At 39.6% G+C, this 19598-nt stretch overlaps 1 protein-coding gene and 1 non-coding gene across 3 annotated transcripts in view; both read left to right on the plus strand.

Annotated features, from left to right (window-relative positions):
* Positions 1-19598, plus strand: part of LOC126281920 (conserved oligomeric Golgi complex subunit 1) — a 114650-nt gene that overhangs the window by 41762 nt on the left and 53290 nt on the right. For both annotated transcript variants that reach the window (XM_049981249.1, XM_049981250.1), the window contains exon 9: positions 15199-15418. In XM_049981249.1, coding sequence (XP_049837206.1) covers positions 15199-15418 — 220 coding nt within the window. The remainder of the gene's footprint in view (positions 1-15198; positions 15419-19598) is intronic.
* Positions 14495-14567, plus strand: Trnat-cgu (transfer RNA threonine (anticodon CGU)). The gene has a single exon. It is a non-coding gene; the product is annotated as a tRNA-Thr (tRNA).

Below are 19598 nucleotides of genomic sequence, written 5' to 3' on the forward strand. Positions count from 1 at the left end.
CAGTTTTGTGGGCATGTGACTGTGACATGATAAGCTGATTCATTAAGTTAAATAAGTAGTTTATTAATTTTACTCCTCATATGTAAAGCCATATTTGAATGTAGCCACCCATTTGTTAACTGTTGAAAATGGAATAGCATGTTACTTAAAACTCTCACTAACTTTGGGTGAATAACTATTGGTTATAAGTTACAAACTACATAAAACAAATTGTGGTACTCCAGTTTATAAACCTGCATTAAAAAATCTATTCTGCAAATAAAATTAATGTTTGACTTGCATTATTGGGCAACATGTATCAACATAACAAAAACAAAATTGCATTAATGTCAACTCTCATTTATTTGCTAGGCAGAAAATTTTTTCCTTTCTCACAGTTCTTATGTACAGATATTAAATGTAATTTTACATGCATGGGAAATGCCAAAGTTGTAGTACATGCACTGATCAGCCAAAACATTATGACCACTGTTCACTGCGACATTGGATGCCACCTGGTGGCACTGTGGGCATGTGGTGCAGTAACGGAAGTATGTAAGCAGAGCAGACATGGATGGGGGATAACCCTAACAAAGATATGGGGTGCAAATGGGGAATCCATTGAGATATAGTTACTTTGGCGAAGAGGAAATCATTATTATGCAGAGCATGTCAACGAGTATCTCAAAAATGGCGAAGCTGGTCCAATATTCACGTGCTACTATCGTGAGCATTTATGGAAAGAGGTAGAAGGACAGTGAAGCTACCACTAGGTGCTAAATGGTTTTATGTACTCGACTCTTCACAGAACGTGAGATTTGGAGGATAGTCTGCTCTATAAAGTAGGGTAGATGGTTATCTGTGGCATCTCTGTCAGAAGTGCACAATGCTGGTATACACAGAAATGTTCTTGAATGCACTGTTCATAGTTCATTCTTGAATGTGGAGCTCCGTAGCTGACCACCCCTGTGTGTCGTATGGTGAACCAACGACATCATGAATTAAGATTGCAGTGTACATGGGACCATCAAGATTCAACCATCAGTCATTGGAAACATGCCGACTCTTCGGGTGAATCACATGTTTGTTACGCTAGGTTGCCGGTCGTCTCCACAAATGCTGTTATCAAGGTGAACAGTGGCTCGAAATGTGCAGCGTGCTGCAGACAGAGGCTGGTCGGAGTAGTGTTATGCTGTGGGAGACATTCTCCTTGGCTTGCATGGGACCTGTGTGCACTGTCATGGGATCTGTGGTAGTAATCAAAGACACCCTCCATGCTTGATGTCATCCACAACGGTGATGTCACCTTTATGATTGCCCATGTCTCAGAGCCAGAACCTTGCTACAGTGGTTTGAGCCAAAACCATGCTGCAGTGGTTTCAGGAGCATTATAGTGAACTCATGTTGATGACTCAGTGACCAAATTCACCTGATGTAAATCCTGTGGAACCCATCTGGGTCACTATTGGGTGCCATCACCACCACATATGTGAGTATGGGAATTACATGACCTGTGTGTAGACATATAATGCCACATTCCTCCACAAACCTACCAAGAAATAGTTGGGTCCCTGATATGCAGAGTCAGTGATACATATTGTTCCAAAGAAGGACAAACAAGCTATTAAGCAGGTGGTCATAATATTTTGACTCATCAGTGTATGTAGTGTTCATTGCACACTGGAAATATTTGTGCAGTATGTCACAATATTTCAGTTCGTAGTATGATATATCAAACTAAAGGACAGTAGTTGTTTGTATTATCTTCATCACTATGTTTACAGCTAAGACAACATTAATTCTTAAATTGCTGGTTGTGCCAATTCCAAGATTTAGGTACATTTATGGAGGAAGATTCAAAAGTAACTGTACATACTTCCTGCGTGTAATGTATGGATCAAAATGAGGTAACATGTAAAATAAGTATTTGTCTGAAACTGCTTTATTTTTGAGTTATGATGCACAGTGTCATATGTTACATCATGGGCTGTACAGGCTTTTGGCATGTTGTGTTCACCTGCATATCGACTGATGTTACTTTGTCAACATGGGAGGCAATAGAGTATCTCGAAGTTGACTATCCTGATTAGTGGACAGTGTTGTATAGGACCAGTTGCTTTGCTCGTCAGGTCTCTGTGTATCAGTCCCTGAACCTCTACCTTTGGACCCTTCTCAAGGAGCTTGTGTGTGATGTTTCTAGCACAACTACAGCAGCAAATTTAAAATAGCTTTTCAAATGTGCAAAATAGAGCCTGTAACATTCCGAAGTCGAGCCCGTCACTGTCTTAGCCTACAAGGCATCATTTTGAGCATGTCTTACGGTGAACATGTAGTACACAGTTGAGTTGAATTTTGAGTGCCTTTTTGTTGTTGCTTTCTGAAAGAATTAATTTTGCGTTGTTTCTGTTGCACATGTGATCCCTACTATGTCACATAACTCTGAAATAAAGCAATTTCAGACAAAACGTTATTTGACATTTTATTCTTATTTTGATTCATGCATTACCCCCATTTAGTGTGTACAGTTACTTTTGAATCATCCTGTAGTTAAGTTGCCTGTTCTACTTATTTTTTCACCCAACCAATATTTTCAGTTAGTTTGTAGCTGTCAATATGGATGTCTTGCTAAGAAGTCCAAATACATTATGTACCTGGTTTTGGAGTTATGAACAAGGGTCATCTGACTAATTATTTCTGTACCTTCCTTCACCAATGTAACTTTTCGAAATATACATGGTGATCAATTGATCGTGACTGGGCCAAATATCTCACAAAATAAGCACCAAACAGAGAAACTACAAAGAACGAAACTTGTCTAGCTTGAAGGGGGAAACCAGATGGCGCTATGGTTGGCCCGCTAGATGGCGCTGTCATAGGACAAACGGATATCAACTGCGTTGTTTTAAATGGGAACCGCCATTTTTTATTACATATTCGTGTAGTATGTAAAGAAATGTGAATGTTCTAGTTGGACCACTTTTTTCGCTTTGTGATCCATGGTGCTGTAATTGTCACAAACATATGGCTCACAATTTTAAACAAACAGTTGGTAACAGGTAGGTTTTTTAAACTAAAATACAGAATGTAGGTATGTTTGAACATTTTATTTCAGTTGTTCCAATGTGATACATGTATTTTTGTGAACTTATCATATCTGGGAATGCATGCTGTTACAGTGTGATTACCTGTAAATACCACATTAATACATTAAATGCTCAAAATGATGCCCACCAACCTCAATGCATTTGGCAATACGTGTAACGACATTCCTCTCAACAGCGAGTAGTTCGCCTTCCGTAATGTTCGCACATGCATTGACAATGTACTGACGCATGTTGTCAGGCGTTGTTGGTGGATCACGATAGCAAATATTCTTCAACTTTCCCCACTGAAAGAAATCTGAGGACATCAGGTCCGGTGAACGTGCAGGCCATGGTATGGTGCTTTGACGACCAATCCACCTGTCATGAAATATGCTATTCAATACCGCTTCAACCGCACGCGAGCTATGTGCCGGACATCCATCATGTTGGAAGTACATCGCCATTCTGTCATGCAGTGAAACATCTCGTAGTAACATCTGGAGAACATTACGTAGGAAATCAGCATACATTGCACCATTTAGATTGCCTTCAATAAAATGGGGGCCAATTATCCGCTCCATACATTAACCCACCAAGGTCACTGATGTTCCACTTGTCGCAGCCATCGTGGATTTTCCGTTGCCCAATAGTGCATATTATGCCGGTTTATGTTACTGCTGTTGGTGAATGACGCTTCGTTGCTAAATAGAACGCGAGCAGAAAATCTCTCATTGTCCCGTAATTTCTCTTGTGCCCAGTGGCAGAACTGTACATGACATTCAAAGTCATCGCCGTGCAATTCCTGGTGCATAGAAATATGGTACAGGTGCAATCATTGTTGATGTAGCATTCTCAACACCGATGTTTTTGAGATTCCCGATTCTTGCGCAATTTGTCTGCTACTGATGTGCAGATTAGCCGCAACAGCAGCTAAAACACCTACTTTGGCATCATCATTTGTTGCAGGTCGTGGTTCGCGTTTCACATGTGGCTGAACACTTCCTGTTTCCTTAAATAACGTAACTATCCGGCGCACAGTCCGGACACTTGGATGATGTCATCCAGGGTACCGAGCAGCATACATAGCACATGCCTGTTGGGCATTTGGATCACAATAGCCATACATCAACACGATATCTACCTTTTCTGCATTTTAACACGGGTAATGTATCATGAAGCAAATACCGTCCGCACTGGCAGAATGTTACATGATACCACATACTTATACGTTTGTGACTATTACCGCACCATCTATCTGAAGCGAAAAAAGTGGTCCAACTAAAACATTCATATTTCTTTATGTACTACACGAATGTGTAATAAAAAATGGGGGTTCATATTTTAAGAAATTTATTTCATATCTGTTTGACCTATGGCAGCATCATCTAGTGGGCCAACCATAGCACCATCTGGTTTCCTCCTTCAAGCTAGACAAGTTTCGTTCTTTGTAGTTTTTTCGTTTGATGCTTCTTTCGTGAGATATTTGGCCTGGTCACTATCAATGGACGACCATGTGGCCAATTTTTGTAATATAAGAACCCTTTTTGTATTAATTTGCTTGGTGCCACTCACAATTCTGTTTCACAGGGCAGAAAAAGATACAGCTGCCAAAATTTACATCTCTTAATTTGTACGTAATGAGTGTGAAATTCTTGACATAGGCTGAATGTTATTTTATTACATATATGACCAGCTTACCTTTTCCATGACAGCTTGTCATACCTTACATACCACACTGGTTGTTCCATTGAATTCCCACTTCACATCATTTTGTTTATGTGGTACGCTTGCTTTATAGTGAATGACATGTGTTTTTCCTACCGTAACAGTTAAATTCTCTTTCTCAAAATGATAAGGAAAGTGCTAGCAGAATGTAAATTCCACTCACTAAATAGCGGAAGCATTGAAACCTCAACAGGCACATAAAAGGAATGAAAACTTCACTAGCTTCAAGTGAATCCTTAAATGAGCTACAATAAATGTGAGCTGCCCCCCCCCCCCCCCCCCCCACACACACACAAAGTTGAGTAAAGGATTCGTCTGAAAGCTAGCAAGTTTTCATTCCTTTTTATCTGCTGGTTGACGACTCATCACCTCCACTATTGGTGAATGTTCTCCATTACTATTATTTGTTTTCTCAAAATAATTTTATTTTATTTTAAACAGGTTTGTACCTTTCGAGTTAGATTCACTGTTTTGTCTATCTGGAAGCTGGCAGATATAGTATCAACATACTAGTGAGAGTTACTGCTTAGAGCAGTGGTTCTCAACCTTTCTTTGTCTCAGCACTCCGTTGATGTCATGGAATGGTGGCCAGTGCTGAGCCCCCCTCCTAGGCTCCCCCCCCCCCCCCCCTCTTCCTCATGTCCGCCATCACCACCTCAAGTCATCTTAATTGAAACACAGTGAATAGTTACAGGAAATGTACTTTTATCTGTACATTTGTGTATCTTTAAAGTGTTTTTTGAATTGAAGTAGAAATGAAATACAATTGTAAATAATGAAATTTTCACACTGCAGTGGAGTGTGCATGATATGGAATGTCCTGGCAGATTTAAACTGTGTGCCAGACTGAGTCTCAAACTCAGGACCTTTGCCTTTCACATGAGGAAATGAGGTACTGGCAGAAGTAAAATTGTGAGGATGGGTTAAGTCATGATTAGGTTGCTCTGTCAATAGAGTACTTGCCTGCAACAGGAAAAGGGCCAAAGCTCGAGTCACACTCCGGCACTCCGGCACACAATTTTAATCTCCCAGGAAGTTTTAACTGCACTTAGCTGCAATCAGTATACTTTTAAAGCATTACTGTATTCCATGAATTAGTTCACCTCGTATACAAACCTTTGTGGTAATGGGTACACGTTACTTCGTAGAAGACATGATGAGGTGTCTCCGTCTCCATTGGTGATGCCTCCAGCAGTGGCTACTGCTACCCATGCCGGTCACAAAGAGAGCATGCAGTCTACGTGTTGCCCCCAGACAGTGTTTCAATCTGTGTATTTTCTCACTGTGTAATAGTCACACATTCCTATATACTAAGCACAGAGAGACATTCAGTTTCTCATTTAAGGTCTTAGGTTTAGGAATAACAGATATTAAGTGGACGTCCATGATATTGACCAACTGTGGAATGCAGTTGCATAAGTTGTACATGCATGTATATTTGTTGAAGAAATATTCCTTTCTTCGAAGAAATCTTTCAGTTTATAGTACATAGCAGAACTTTAAATGTCATTAGTAAAATTTTTAGCAAGAATTAGTTTCTTCATCACCTCAACATTTTGAGTAATGTAAGAGGATGTGCTGAAAAGTAATTCCTTCAATTTTTTTATTCTGTTTTCGGTCTTGGTTGAGGTATTGCATGTCACGCAAGTTACTTGGTTGCCTTTCCTGCTTTGCTGATGCAAGTTGCAACCATCTGCCTGTAGAGGGCTCAAAATTGTAGCTTGTAAAATGATGGTGTGTAATGTAAATATGACTGTGCCTGAGAAACAGTGTGCTTTAATCAAGTTTCACGAATCTGAAGAGTTCATCCACACATGGAGCATCCTCTCCCACAGCATGGAAAAGCCAGACCACTCACAAGCGCTGTGGCACATGCAGAAGTCTGATGCCTTGGGTTCATCATAATGTTAAGGTGGTTAAATTTAACTTGACTGGACTTGTCAAAGACCTGCTTTCCTTCTCCTGATCACTGCAATGGAAACACTTGTCTCCTACCAGTGCCTCCAACCAAAGATCACCTATCCCAACATTTAACCCTACCTCCCTCAGTTCATACCCTCATCCAATAATGATCCTCTTTCCGCCCCTCCCCCCAGCCACATCCCGCACCATCCCACCTAACCACATCTTGGTCACTTCCAGGAATTCCTTATCTTCAGCTTGGCCTCCCCATGCTTCTCACATTCCTCAGAATACCCAAACACAGTATCAAACCAGATCCTGAACTAATCCTTCTACCTGCAAACAAAGGTTTCACCAGTGTCATTTTTAATCACAGTGATTACCTGGGGGAATGCCGCCATGAATTGTCTGACTTCTTCATGTATAAACTGTGCCAGAATGATCCCGTCCCAGGACTCTAACACAACCTCTAAAGCCCTGCTTAAAGCCTCAGGTCCTTCCTAGAACCTCTCCCTTGAATACACTTCTGTCCTCATCCACCAGCCGGAGTGGCCGAGTGGTTATAGGCGCTACAGTCTGGAGCCGCGCAACCGATACGGTCGCAGGTTCGAATCCTGCCTTGGGCATGGATGTGTGTGATGTTCTTAGGATGTTTAGGTTTAAGTAGTTCTGAGTTCTAGGGGACTGATGACATAACAAGTTAGTCCCATAGCGCTCAGAGCCATTTGAACCATTTTTTGTCCTCATCCCCATGACACGCCACACGCTCGCATGCTTCCAAAAATCTACAAACCAAACAATCCTGGATGCCCCATTGTAGCTGGTTATTGTGCTCCCAATGAAAGAATTTCGGACCTCATTGACTAACACTTCCAACCTATTACCCAAACTCTAGCCTCCCACATCAAAACCACTAACCACAGCCTTCATCGACCCTCCATGATCCCCAACTCTTTACACCCCGATCCCTACTGGTCACTGTTGACGAAACTTCCCTGTATACTAATGTCCCTCATTCATCGTCTTGATGGTCTTGAACAATACGTCTCCCAACGTCCTTCAGCCTCCAGAACCTACCTCATTCCTCAAACATCTTACTAACTATGTCCTAAGCAACAAATACTTCTCCTATGAAGGGAAATTATACAAACAAAACCATGGCACATCTGTGGCCACCTACATGGCATCCACATACGCCAACATATTTACGGAATGCCTAGAGGAAACCTTCCTAGCCTGCCAATCCCCAAGTCCATTGTCTAATTCAGGTTCACTGATGATATCCTTATGATCTGGAATCAGTTCCAGAACACCCTGCCCTCATTCCTTTAAAACCTTCTCTCCCATCCACCTGGTTCTCCTCAACCCATTGTGCCACCTTACTGGATGTTGACCTCTTCTTCTCTTATGGCACAATCCACATGTTTGTCCACATTAAACCCACCAACCACCAACAGTACCTGCATTTTAATTGCTGCCAATTCTTCTGCACCAAAAAATCTTTCCCATGGAACCTAACCATCTGGGGATAACGTATTTGTAGTGATGGGACCTCCTCTGCCCATTATGCTAAAGGTCTCACAAAGGCCTTCACACACAGGCACTATCCCCTAAAACTAGTCCACAAACACATTTCCCATATCATATCCCCACCCATCCCCAACCATCCCACCATTCCCAAGAACCAATTACAAAGGAGTGCCCCCTTTATGAACCAGTACCATCCCGGACTGGAACAACTGAACCATGTCCTTCATCAGGACTTTGATTATCTATAATAGGGACATCTTACCCAAGATCCTTCCCTCCCCTCCTAAAGTGATGTTCCATCACCCAACCTCTACAATATCCAAGTCCATCCCTATGTCACTCCCAATCTCAATCCCTTGCCCCAGGGATCATATATCTGGGTCAATCCATACCACGTAAAAAATAATTGGTTGCTTGACCATCCCAGAAAATTTTTATATTTGCTGGGTGAATTCCCCAGTGTTTAGTAGTCACAAAAATATTGTTGTTGTTGTTTTTTAATTATTATTATTTTGAAATGGTAGCAATATTTGTTCCAGACAATATGCGTTTTTTCATATTTGCATATACATTTTTTACAATTATTCAGTAGTGAATTGTCCTAAGCCTTTCAGATAAAATGCATTTAGTTCAACACACTCTGGGCTACAAATTAACATCATTATTAGCTGATTGTATTCTTTGATGTATTTTCAGTAGTTCAAAGTTATCAGCCACAAATTTTAAAAAAGAAACTCAATTTTTGAACTGTAGTTTTCCAAAGAAAGGTTAATTTCACAGCTTTAATATTTTTTTCTGCTATTACACTGAAGGTATAGTTACTTTTTATTTTACACTTAAATCCATTTTTAAAAATAGTGTAGTTTTTTTTTAAAGAAATTCCATTTTGTGGCCTGCAATATCTTTGTTGGGGGACCAGATAAAAATCTGAAAATTTCGCAGGTGATAGACCTTTATGATATCAAACTACAGTATAAATTTCAACTTTGAGATTCAATTGAAAGTTATCAAAAAAAAAAAAATTACAAACATGGGTCAAAAATACGTTTTCTAACATCTGTGATAGGCTTATAGAATAAAACATATCAGTTACAGCATATAATTTAATCATATCTATGATTACTTACTGTTTTTATTGAAAATAAGCCTACTAATTACATTATATTGTTCTCTTGTTATTTGTTTTTAGTACACCGCTCATTGAACATTTGAGAAGTTTGTTCACTCAGTTTGGGTGTTAGATTATAAGTTCGCCCAGTCACAGTTGTAAATTCCATGAGAGACAGCTTCCTTAGTACATTTTTAAGTGGCATCAAAACTTGTTCCTTCTCAATTTTTTACAAGATGTCCTTGGTCCTGGAGGGTAATAAAATACAACATATACATCTTGGTTTTGGCAGTTCATATTATCAACTTTGCCACTCCACCACTGTTCATCATAAACACAAGCTACTATGTCTTCGTTTAGAAGAACCAGTTGAACAAGTTTTCCACACGGATGAAGTTCACTATCAGGCGAAGTTGAGGTGATCTTACACTTCAGTAAGTTGTGTTTATGGGGTACAAAACAATGGAAAAAATCGAGTGCCTTTAATCTTCTGACAGGTGTTGTACCTTCCCTTCAAGACACTGTCATAGACTTCTTGTATTTCCTCACATTGTACAATAACATAGGTAATTCCTTTGATATGTTTTTTACATAATTCAAACATTTCTTGAGGTGTTGTGATATGATTGTCATCGGCTCGCTGCAGACTTGCTTTTGTGACAGCTTGCTTTGTTGTACCCCGACACCATCACAAGCATTATTCCCAGGGCATGAAGTGAAAAAGTGCCATTCTACATTAAAACCCAAACTCTTCTTTACAAAGAAGATGTTAATAATTTTTGTTTTGTTTTTATATTGACTTGCTGCCCCATCTGAAAAGTAAATCAGTTTTTTTATGGAAGGGTGGTGCTGTTTAATGTAGTTTGTTAATTTAATTGAAAAATGTTCACTGCTGTAGTGTTGTGTTCAAGGTAGTCACTTATGATACAAAAGCTGTGGCTCGTTAGTTTATCTTTATAATAGAATACAAATGTATGAACTGGGCCTGTTTGTTTACCCATTGGTGCCCTTGTACTTAATCTTGAACAACAAAGGAATAATTTTCCAAAACGTCAGCAAGAACTAAACATTCATCAGCTGCCAAGGTTTACTTTCTGCCTTTCAAAAATTTGCTTTGAGCTGTTGCAATAAAATGCAGCATTTTCGGATTTTCAAGGTTAGCCACCGACACTCCAAAAAAAAAAAAACTCTTATCATGATTTTATGACTGTCACCATTTCAGTTCTGTCTCGTGTCACCCATTGTTTGTATTTTATATTGTCAGGCAACAAATTGTCTTCTTTGGATTCTTCAGACATGTCAAGTAAGGCTTGTTTGCTTCGACAATCTTCACATTTTCCCTTGATCATATAATTGTAACTGTCAATATTGCATACCATAACTTCCAAAAGGTCTGTATAGTCAGCTCTAAGATAGGCCCCATCTGTCACCAATTTTACACTCCTGGAAATGGAAAAAAGAACACATTGACACCGGTGTGTCAGACCCACCATACTTGCTCCGGACACTGCGAGAGGGCTGTACAAGCAATGATCACACGCACGGCACAACGGACACACCAGGAACCGCGGTGTTGGCCGTCGAATGGCGCTAGCTGCGCAGCATTTGTGCACCGCCGCCGTCAGTGTCAGCCAGTTTGCCGTGGCATACGGAGCTCCATCGCAGTCTTTAACACTGGTAGCATGCCGCGACAGCGTGGACGTGAACCGTATGTGCAGTTGACGGACTTTGAGCGAGGGCATACAGTGGGCATGCGGGAGGCCGGGTGGACGTACCGCCGAATTGCTCAACACGTGGGGCGTGAGGTATCCACAGTACATCGATGTTGTCGCCAGTGGTCGGCGGAAGGTGCACGTGCCCGTCGACCTGGGACCGGACCGCAGCGACGCTCGGATGCACGCCAAGACCGTAGGATCCTACGCAGTGCCGTAGGGGACCACACCGCCACTTCCCAGCAAATTAGGGACACTGTTGCTCCTGGGGTATCGGCGAGGACCATTCGCAACCGTCTCCATGAAGCTGGGCTACGGTCCCGCACACCGTTAGGCCGTCTTCCACTCACGCCCCAACATCGTGCAGCCCGCCTCCAGTGGTGTCGCGACAGGTGTGAATGGAGGGACGAATGGAGACATGTCGTCTTCAGCGATGAGAGTCGCTTCTGCCTTGGTGCAAATGATGGTCGTATGCGTGTTTGGCGCCGTGCAGGTGAGCGCCACAATCAGGACTGCATACGACCGAGGCACACAGGGCCAACACCCGGCATCATGGTGTGGGGAGCGATCTCCTACACTGGCCGTACACCTCTAGTGATCGTCGAGGGGACACTGAATAGTGCACGGTACATCCAAATCGTCATCGAACCCATCGTTCTACCATTACTAGACCGGCAAGGGAACTTGCTGTTCCAACAGGACAATGCACGTCTGCATGTATCCCGTGCCACCCAACATGCTCTAGAAGGTGTAAGTCAACTACCCTGGCCAGCAAGATCTCCGGATCTGTCCCCCATTGAGCATGTTTGGGACTGGATGAAGCGTCGTCTCACGCGGTCTGCACGTCCAGCACGAACGCTGGTCCAACTGAGGCGCCAGGTGGAAATGGCATGGCAAGCCGTTCCACAGGACTACATCCAGCATCTCTACGATCGTCTCCATGGGAGAATAGCAGCCTGCATTGCTGCGAAAGGTGGATATACACTGTACTAGTGCCGACATTGTGCATGCTCTGTTGCCTGTGTCTATGTGCCTGTGGTTCTGTCAGTGTGATCATGTGATGTATCTGACCCCAGGAATGTGTCAATAAAGTTTCCCCTTCCTGGGACAATGAATTCACGGTGTTCTTATTTCAATTTCCAGGAGTGTATGTTCTGATGATACAAACAAATACAAACATTATGGGTGCCAGATGCCCTTGCAACAATACACCATCTTGGTCTCAACTCGCAAAACTTTGATCTTCCAATTTTAATGTCAGGATTTTCTTCTTTAAATCCAGTGAATAGTTCATTTAAATTTCACAATATTAACCTTTTTTTGTCTTTGACTCTTAGAACCATTTTCTTTCACAGAAACACAGTCTTTTTTGCCAGACATCAAATGGCTGTCCTTGTCATCGTCATAATACTTAATAACTTTATTGATTGTGCTTTCATCTACCAAATTAAATGCACTTTTCTTTTGTAATGCTGGTAAAATTCCCTGTTCTTTTACTAATTGCCTTGTTAGCTTAACAAGACGTGCTGACACATGAAATTCATCACTAACTTTTGCTCGACTCCCAGAATTCGGCAGTAAACTGACAATCTTAATTTTGTCCTCTTTGTTTGAAGTATTGCATTTAGTTTTTAGTTTTTCCATCACGTCATCATATTCAGTTGGTGGTGAAGTTTTAGAACTTCCATTGGTTTTAGTACATATTGTATTTTGAAATGAAACTTCCAAATTCTTTTTGACTGTAGCTGCCACTTTCTCAGTTTTTGTATTCAACGCACTTGGTCTTTTGTCTTGACTTAGTTTTCTAATTTTACTAGTAGGTGATATACCCAGTATTTCACAAGCTGTATCTATTTTTTTAATGGTTGCTGATAAGTATCAAAATTCTGTATCTGAGGTTTACAATCCTTTCTCTTGTGAGTTACAAATATCTTAGAATAACATGTTGGACACAATGATTTTCCTGGTATGAGATTGACAAAAGGGCTTTTATTTTTAGAATAATGATCAAATGTTATTTCTCGCAGACCTTTTGTTATAAGTCGCTTTTGTTTCTCAAAAGGTTCCATGCAAGACTGACCAAAAAGGTGATGAAATTTTTTTTAAGTATTTCATTTCTTGGTACTTGCATGTTGATTTGACCTCTGGGCTGACTTGTAAGTAAAATAACACTTTTCTTCGTCACTGTAACCTTCGATTAAAGTAATGTCTTTAGGATACACTCCAAACACACTTTTATGACATGGTTCATTAATAATAACACCAAGAGAACACTGAAACACCATTTTTCAACTGCACACTTCAAGAACTTCTAGCTAAATAAGAGTGAGTAGACAATTGTTGGTGTAAGGGGGAAACAACAATCAAACTTGTATAGGCTTGCAGGTGTAATTGTTAGCCTGCTGAAGAAATTACCACAGCATTGTTTTGACAAATAATCATTAGCTAGTGTAATGTGGTGTGTTACATTATGCAATTGGTATAAGTTATTTGATTAGCCTACCAAATATCAAAGATGTTAAAAAACGTATTTTTGACTCGTATTTTATATATATATAACTTCCAATTGAATCTCAAAGTTGTAATTTATACAGAAGTTTGATATAGTAAAGGTCTATTAACTGTGAAATTTTCAGATTTTTATCTGGTCCCCCAACAAAGATATTGCAGGCCACAAAATGGAAAAATGTTAAAAAAATCATTTTTTAAAATAGTGTATTTTTTGTGTAAGCTGCTCACCATTGATACTCTATAAAAAGTAACCATACTCTGCAGTGTAATACCAGAAAAAAATATTAAAGCTGAGAAATTAATCTTTCTTTGGAAAACTACATTTCAAAAATTGAGTTTTTTTTTAATTTGTGGCTGATAACATTGAACTAGTAAAAATATATTAAAGAATATATTCAGCTAAGTGATAATGATGATAATTTGTAGCCCAGTATGTGGTGAACTAAATGTATTTTATCTGAAAGGCTTAGGACAATCCACTACTGAATACTTTGTAAAAAATGTACGAAAAATCGCATGTGGCCTGGAACAAATATGGCCACCATTTCAAAATAATAAATAATAATTTTTTAAAAAAAATATTGTGACTACGAAACATTGGGGGATTCACCCAGCAAATAGAAAATTATTCTGAGATGGTCAAGCAAACAGTGCTGGTCCACTTGGTATGGATTAACCCAGGTCCAAGACCTACCCAATTTATACACCTAGCACTGCATATTTGAGATCTGTCACAGGCTTATCCTACAACTTCAGAGGCCAGGCAGATGCCTGATCAGCAACAGAACCACTCATCCATTAATTCAGTTAGTGAGCACATTGTTTGAAACTATCTTTAAGCTGAAAATCAAAAACTAATCTTGATGTATCCCAGGAAACATTTTATTTTCTGATTAGTACTTTTAGCTACACCAACTTCAGACCAGAATATTATTGAGTTACCGAGCGAGGTGGTGCAGTGGTTAGCACACTGGACTCGTATTCGGGAGGACGACGGTTCAATCCCGTCTCCGGCCACCCTGATTTAGGTTTTCTGTGATTTCCCTAAATCGTTTCAGGCAAATGCCGGGATGTTTCCTTTGAAAGGGCATGGCCGATTTCCTTCCCAATCCTTCCCTAACCCGAGATTGTGCTCCGTCTCTAATGACCTCATTGTCGACGGGACGTTAAACACTAACCACCACCATCACCTATTATTGAGTTGGTGGTGCAGGCAGCATTAAAATAGAATACTGTGTGCTTGGCACTCTTCAGCTGTGTAAACAAAATGATCTGGTCTGAAGATGGTATAGCTGAAACTACCAACCAGAAAATAAAGAAACCATTTAACTGTGTCAGTATTGGTGTTTCATGATCAGTTGCTGTGATGCCAAAAGTGTCCCATAAAAAATTATATGTTATTGAAAGTACGGGACGTTTTAGAAATTTCAGCTGGAAGACCTGTTAGTGCATGGCTTGAATATCTTCAGCAGACAGATTTTCCTTTATTTGTCTTATATTTTTCAGGTGGCATTTTTTATGTAATGTTTGACTTATCCTTAGTAGAAATATATTGCTGATTCCAAATTAAAACAATACTTGTATTATCATATCTGTTACACCTTGCTAAGGTGTTTAAATGTTTTAACTTTTTTCCAACTTTTTATAGGATTGTTAATGAAGGCAAAAGGTTACTCTCCTCGTATTGAGAAACTGTGCTCAGAGTTTGATTCTCAACTAGAGGGACTATTGAAGGATCTGAACCATTACATAGAGGATCGTGACAGTACGAGCATTTCAAAGAGTTTTGCTGAATCTTCTGAAGAGCATTCTGATAGGAAAAAACTGCAAGAGCATCTTCAGAAATGTAGTCTGGATAACATGAAGCAGTAAGTTTCTGTTATCACTCTAAACTTTTTGCAAGAATTTAAGTTCCTTTTTACATAAAGAATTTTTGTTTACTCTGTCTTCTTGACAAAAGAACACATTAATGGATCAAGAAAAACCATATACACACACATTAGTTACAGTGTTCTTCTGGAAGAAAACAAATGTTTTCAATACTCAGGGGCGACTGCTGTGCATTGAAAAGTTACTAAGATTGTTGTCAAATGTGAGCAGCCTTACTTATCTCAGTTTAAATTATTTCTCTGCGTGCTTGTACAGGTGATGTGTTTTCATTTATGAGGATGAGGTAGAAAGTTGTTGTTATGGTTTTGAATTGTTGAAATATTGTGTTTGTTATGTTGGTACAGAGTGCAGAATAGTGTTGGTCAAATGTCATCTTGCTCTGTGTAGTAGTTTCAATTATACTGTTTCTTTTTTTTCTCCTATTTTTTCTCCCCCCCCCCCTCCCCCCTCCCCTCTCTCCAAGTAGTTCAATGCAGTTTGTTCAAATGGATAAAGTAGAATACCATGCTGATACTATATTTTTTGTCCTGGATTCTTATAAACAAGTTAAATTCATCCAAAGTGGATGAAGCTTTATTAGATGTGTGTTGTTCCATTTATTACAATTAAGAATGAATGCTTGAATATAAATATACATATGTCGAATAAGACCTACATTAAGGACACACTTAAACTGCACGCTCTTCAAAACTTAAGGATGTGGTATATAGAATAACATAACATATTAACAAACTTGGTGGAAATCAGTGAAAGAGCAGGAGCATGTTGCCAGAGGTCTCCCAGTCATGCACAGAAAACTGGGCATCATGTAGTGCGAGATCAACATGACTATACAGCCAAATGGGGGTGGCTTCACAATATGAGGCAGTGAAGGAATGAGAACAGACAGCAAGCAATTACACTATACTGTGGTGATGTACTTCATTACAACATGACTCAAAGGCAACATTTGGACAATTACTCAGGGAAGAATCGTCAGTAAACTGGAAGGAGGAGGTAGTGTGACAATTGTAGCCTGGAAGTTTGGTATTGCTCACAGCATTTTTCAGGTATATGGGGAACATTCCAAACCACAGGCACTGCTGGCCAAGGTAGAGGATGTGATCGACCATGATCAACAACACAACAGGTGACTGATACATTGTGCAGCAGGCAAGAAAGTATTCACAACAAACATCAGGTACAATTGCAACCACATTTAACAGGCCTGCAAAGCATGCATTCTCAGCCCCATTGTCGCATGTCAACTGCATGAGGGTGGTCTCTTTGTCTGATAACCAGTCTTTGTTTTCCGTTGAGATCCACACAACAGTGACACTGCAATGGTGCCAAGAGTGTAGAGACTGGACCAAGAAGGAGTGGGGTTGCATGCTCTTCTCAAATGAGAGCAGATTCAGTTTAAGCAGCAATTTTGGACATACCCTCATATGCCGAGAGGTGCGAACCCACAATGCAACTGGGAACATTATTGAACATGATCGTTTGTGTGCTCCAGGTGTTATGGTGTGGAGAGGTGTAATGTTGCACAAGTTTATTGATCTCCAAATCTTTGAACAAGCTACACTCACAGGTCTGCGTCATTGTGACACTGTATTCCTTGCTCATGTGCATCTTTTTGGGTATGCATTTGGTCCTGATTTCATTTTTATACACAACAATGTATAACTACATTGAACAGCACACAGGTGGAGGAGCTCGTGCGATGAGAAGACATTCAGCAAGTGGACTGAGCTGCCCTTACCCCACTTTGAATCCCATCGAGCATTTATGGGGTGTATTGTGGTGACATATTGCAGCACATCCACATAACATCATCCAACTGCTCTGGTGGAGGAAGGGAATGCACTACAACAACAACAACTACTACTACTACTACTACTACTACAACTACTACTGCTGCTGCTGCTGCTGCTGCTGCTGCTGCTTTTACTGACTTTGTAATGTGGTGAGCACCACAGATGACAGTGAGGACCGTGCTGTCTGAGCCCATGAGTAACTGTTTTTCTTCTCCTTCCACACAAATATCTGCTCCAATCACATGAGCCACCCTACATTTATACTTCAGTGATGCTGCCCATCTTTGGCACAGTGGCCAGCATGAGAGCACATTGCAGAGCCTGCATTGTGATCCATGATGATTAGGTACCCTCTTAAGATCCATGCCCTGCCGTTTATAACTTCCCAGGGGATCATTACAGATCACTGTGGTTTTAGTGTAATTAATGTTTTTGAATAAAAGTGCGGGTTCTTTTTATCTCTGCATATTTCTTTCAGTTGCCTCCTGTATTATAATGTAGCAGTTCTTTCTATGAAGAGCCCAAGTTTCTTCGCTCTATATCACTTGGCAGTAAGATGTCATGCAAGAGTTACTTTTGTCCCTAAGTTCTGCACATCAGTGAATAATCACGGATGGAAAAATAACTGGATAGTTCACAATACAGTATTGAATGATTGGTGATTAATGATATATGAAATAGCTTCACAATAGTCATATGTAAAAATAAAAAAAATAAAAACTATTTGTTATGAATAGTGAACAAAATAAAGTTTGAAAACAAAAATTTGTTGATAAATTGGCACCATTTTATGAAGAATCATAACTGATTTTGTGTGTCAAATTGTTACTGAGAACCAGTTGTAGATCCCCTTCAACATTTCAGAAAAGAAACAACAGTCAAAGAAGTGGATGGGAATTAATGGCCCTGGGCCGAAAAATCCAAAGTCAGTCGTCCTCCAAAAGTTTCTGGGAAATAAAGTTTACCTTCTTATTGGCTACTTTGCAGAGAATAAAACAACACATAGTGGTTATTCTTCTGAGCTAATTGAATATAAAAAAAAGCCTGGATTGCAAAAGAAAAGGAAGCCACCTTTAATCAGGACTGTGGACTTAGGCGTGAAAGTGTTTTGCCAATAAGAAAACTCAGAAGTTTCAATTACAAATTGTTGTGACATTCAAACTGAGGTGCTGTACATTCACTTTGTGTTATGGGTAGCAATGACAATTTCTTTCGTAGGCACTTTTGTTCTCTGTGCTGTATAAAACAGCCACAGAAAGAACCAATTTTTGATGAGATTTGGCAAACAGCATTCTCACATGAAGGTGATGGGCTGCTAATATATTGTGTCATGATGTCTGAATAGTGTGGATCTAGACTTGACAAAAATGTAATTAATTAATGCGATGAGAAATTTACCTAGTCACATGGAGTGTTTTAACCTTACCAAGTCACATTAGGCTATAAATTCACAAATTTCCATTCCCTCACTGCATTTAGACTGGATAATATGAAAAGTTGTAATACATATTGAGTGTCACATTTGTTGTCTTAGATGAATTCACCCATGGTCATACTTACTGATGAAAGCTTCTGTAGCTGACTTACAGGGGAGGTCACAAGCAGTGAGATCAACTATTTGAAACAATCTGTATGGTGATGTATGTTATGGTCCAAGGAATCACACCCTGCAGCCATCCACCCATTTGGACCCTTGCCTTTGCAAGTAAATGCTGAAAAAAATTTCACAATTTTGTGTGATGCTCTATAGCTTTAACAATAGTAGCAATTTACACAATGATTGCTTCAGGTAATGCTTAATGTATGATCTCACATGCAAAAAGGCTGTTGGTTCAAATCTCATCAGGTACATTGAATTATTTTAATTTTTAAATTGTTATTTCAATAACTTTGATCACTATTTTCATCCAGTTAATTGTTTTACATGCAATTTTTTTATTTGTATTCCTTTGGCATGTCATTTTTATCAATGTTTTAAATTCTTCAGTTGCTCTTATTTTATCTTCCTATCATTCTTTTATGACTTGGAATCTTTGTGAATGTGAATTTAATTATTTTTATTTAACTATCATAGACATTGGAAAATGCTTATCTGTCAGATAAAAACAAAAGATTGACTGTGCAGTGGCGTGAAGAACGTATTTTTTTGTTACAAGGTCATCTTTGGATGACAATTGTCATACAAACTTTTAGAACATAAATCTTATTGCACTATGGACAAAATAATGTGGATGATGATTTAAACAAAAGAACAGGAATTATAAGTAATACAAGATTCAAGTAAAATGAGAAATAGAAATGATAAATGCAGTAATATGAACAAAAATGCAACTAAATGAAAGAAATTAAACCATAGTTCATA

The sequence above is a fragment of the Schistocerca gregaria genome, chromosome 7 (genome assembly GCF_023897955.1).
Source record: "Schistocerca gregaria isolate iqSchGreg1 chromosome 7, iqSchGreg1.2, whole genome shotgun sequence".
Classification (NCBI taxonomy): domain Eukaryota; kingdom Metazoa; phylum Arthropoda; class Insecta; order Orthoptera; family Acrididae; genus Schistocerca; species Schistocerca gregaria.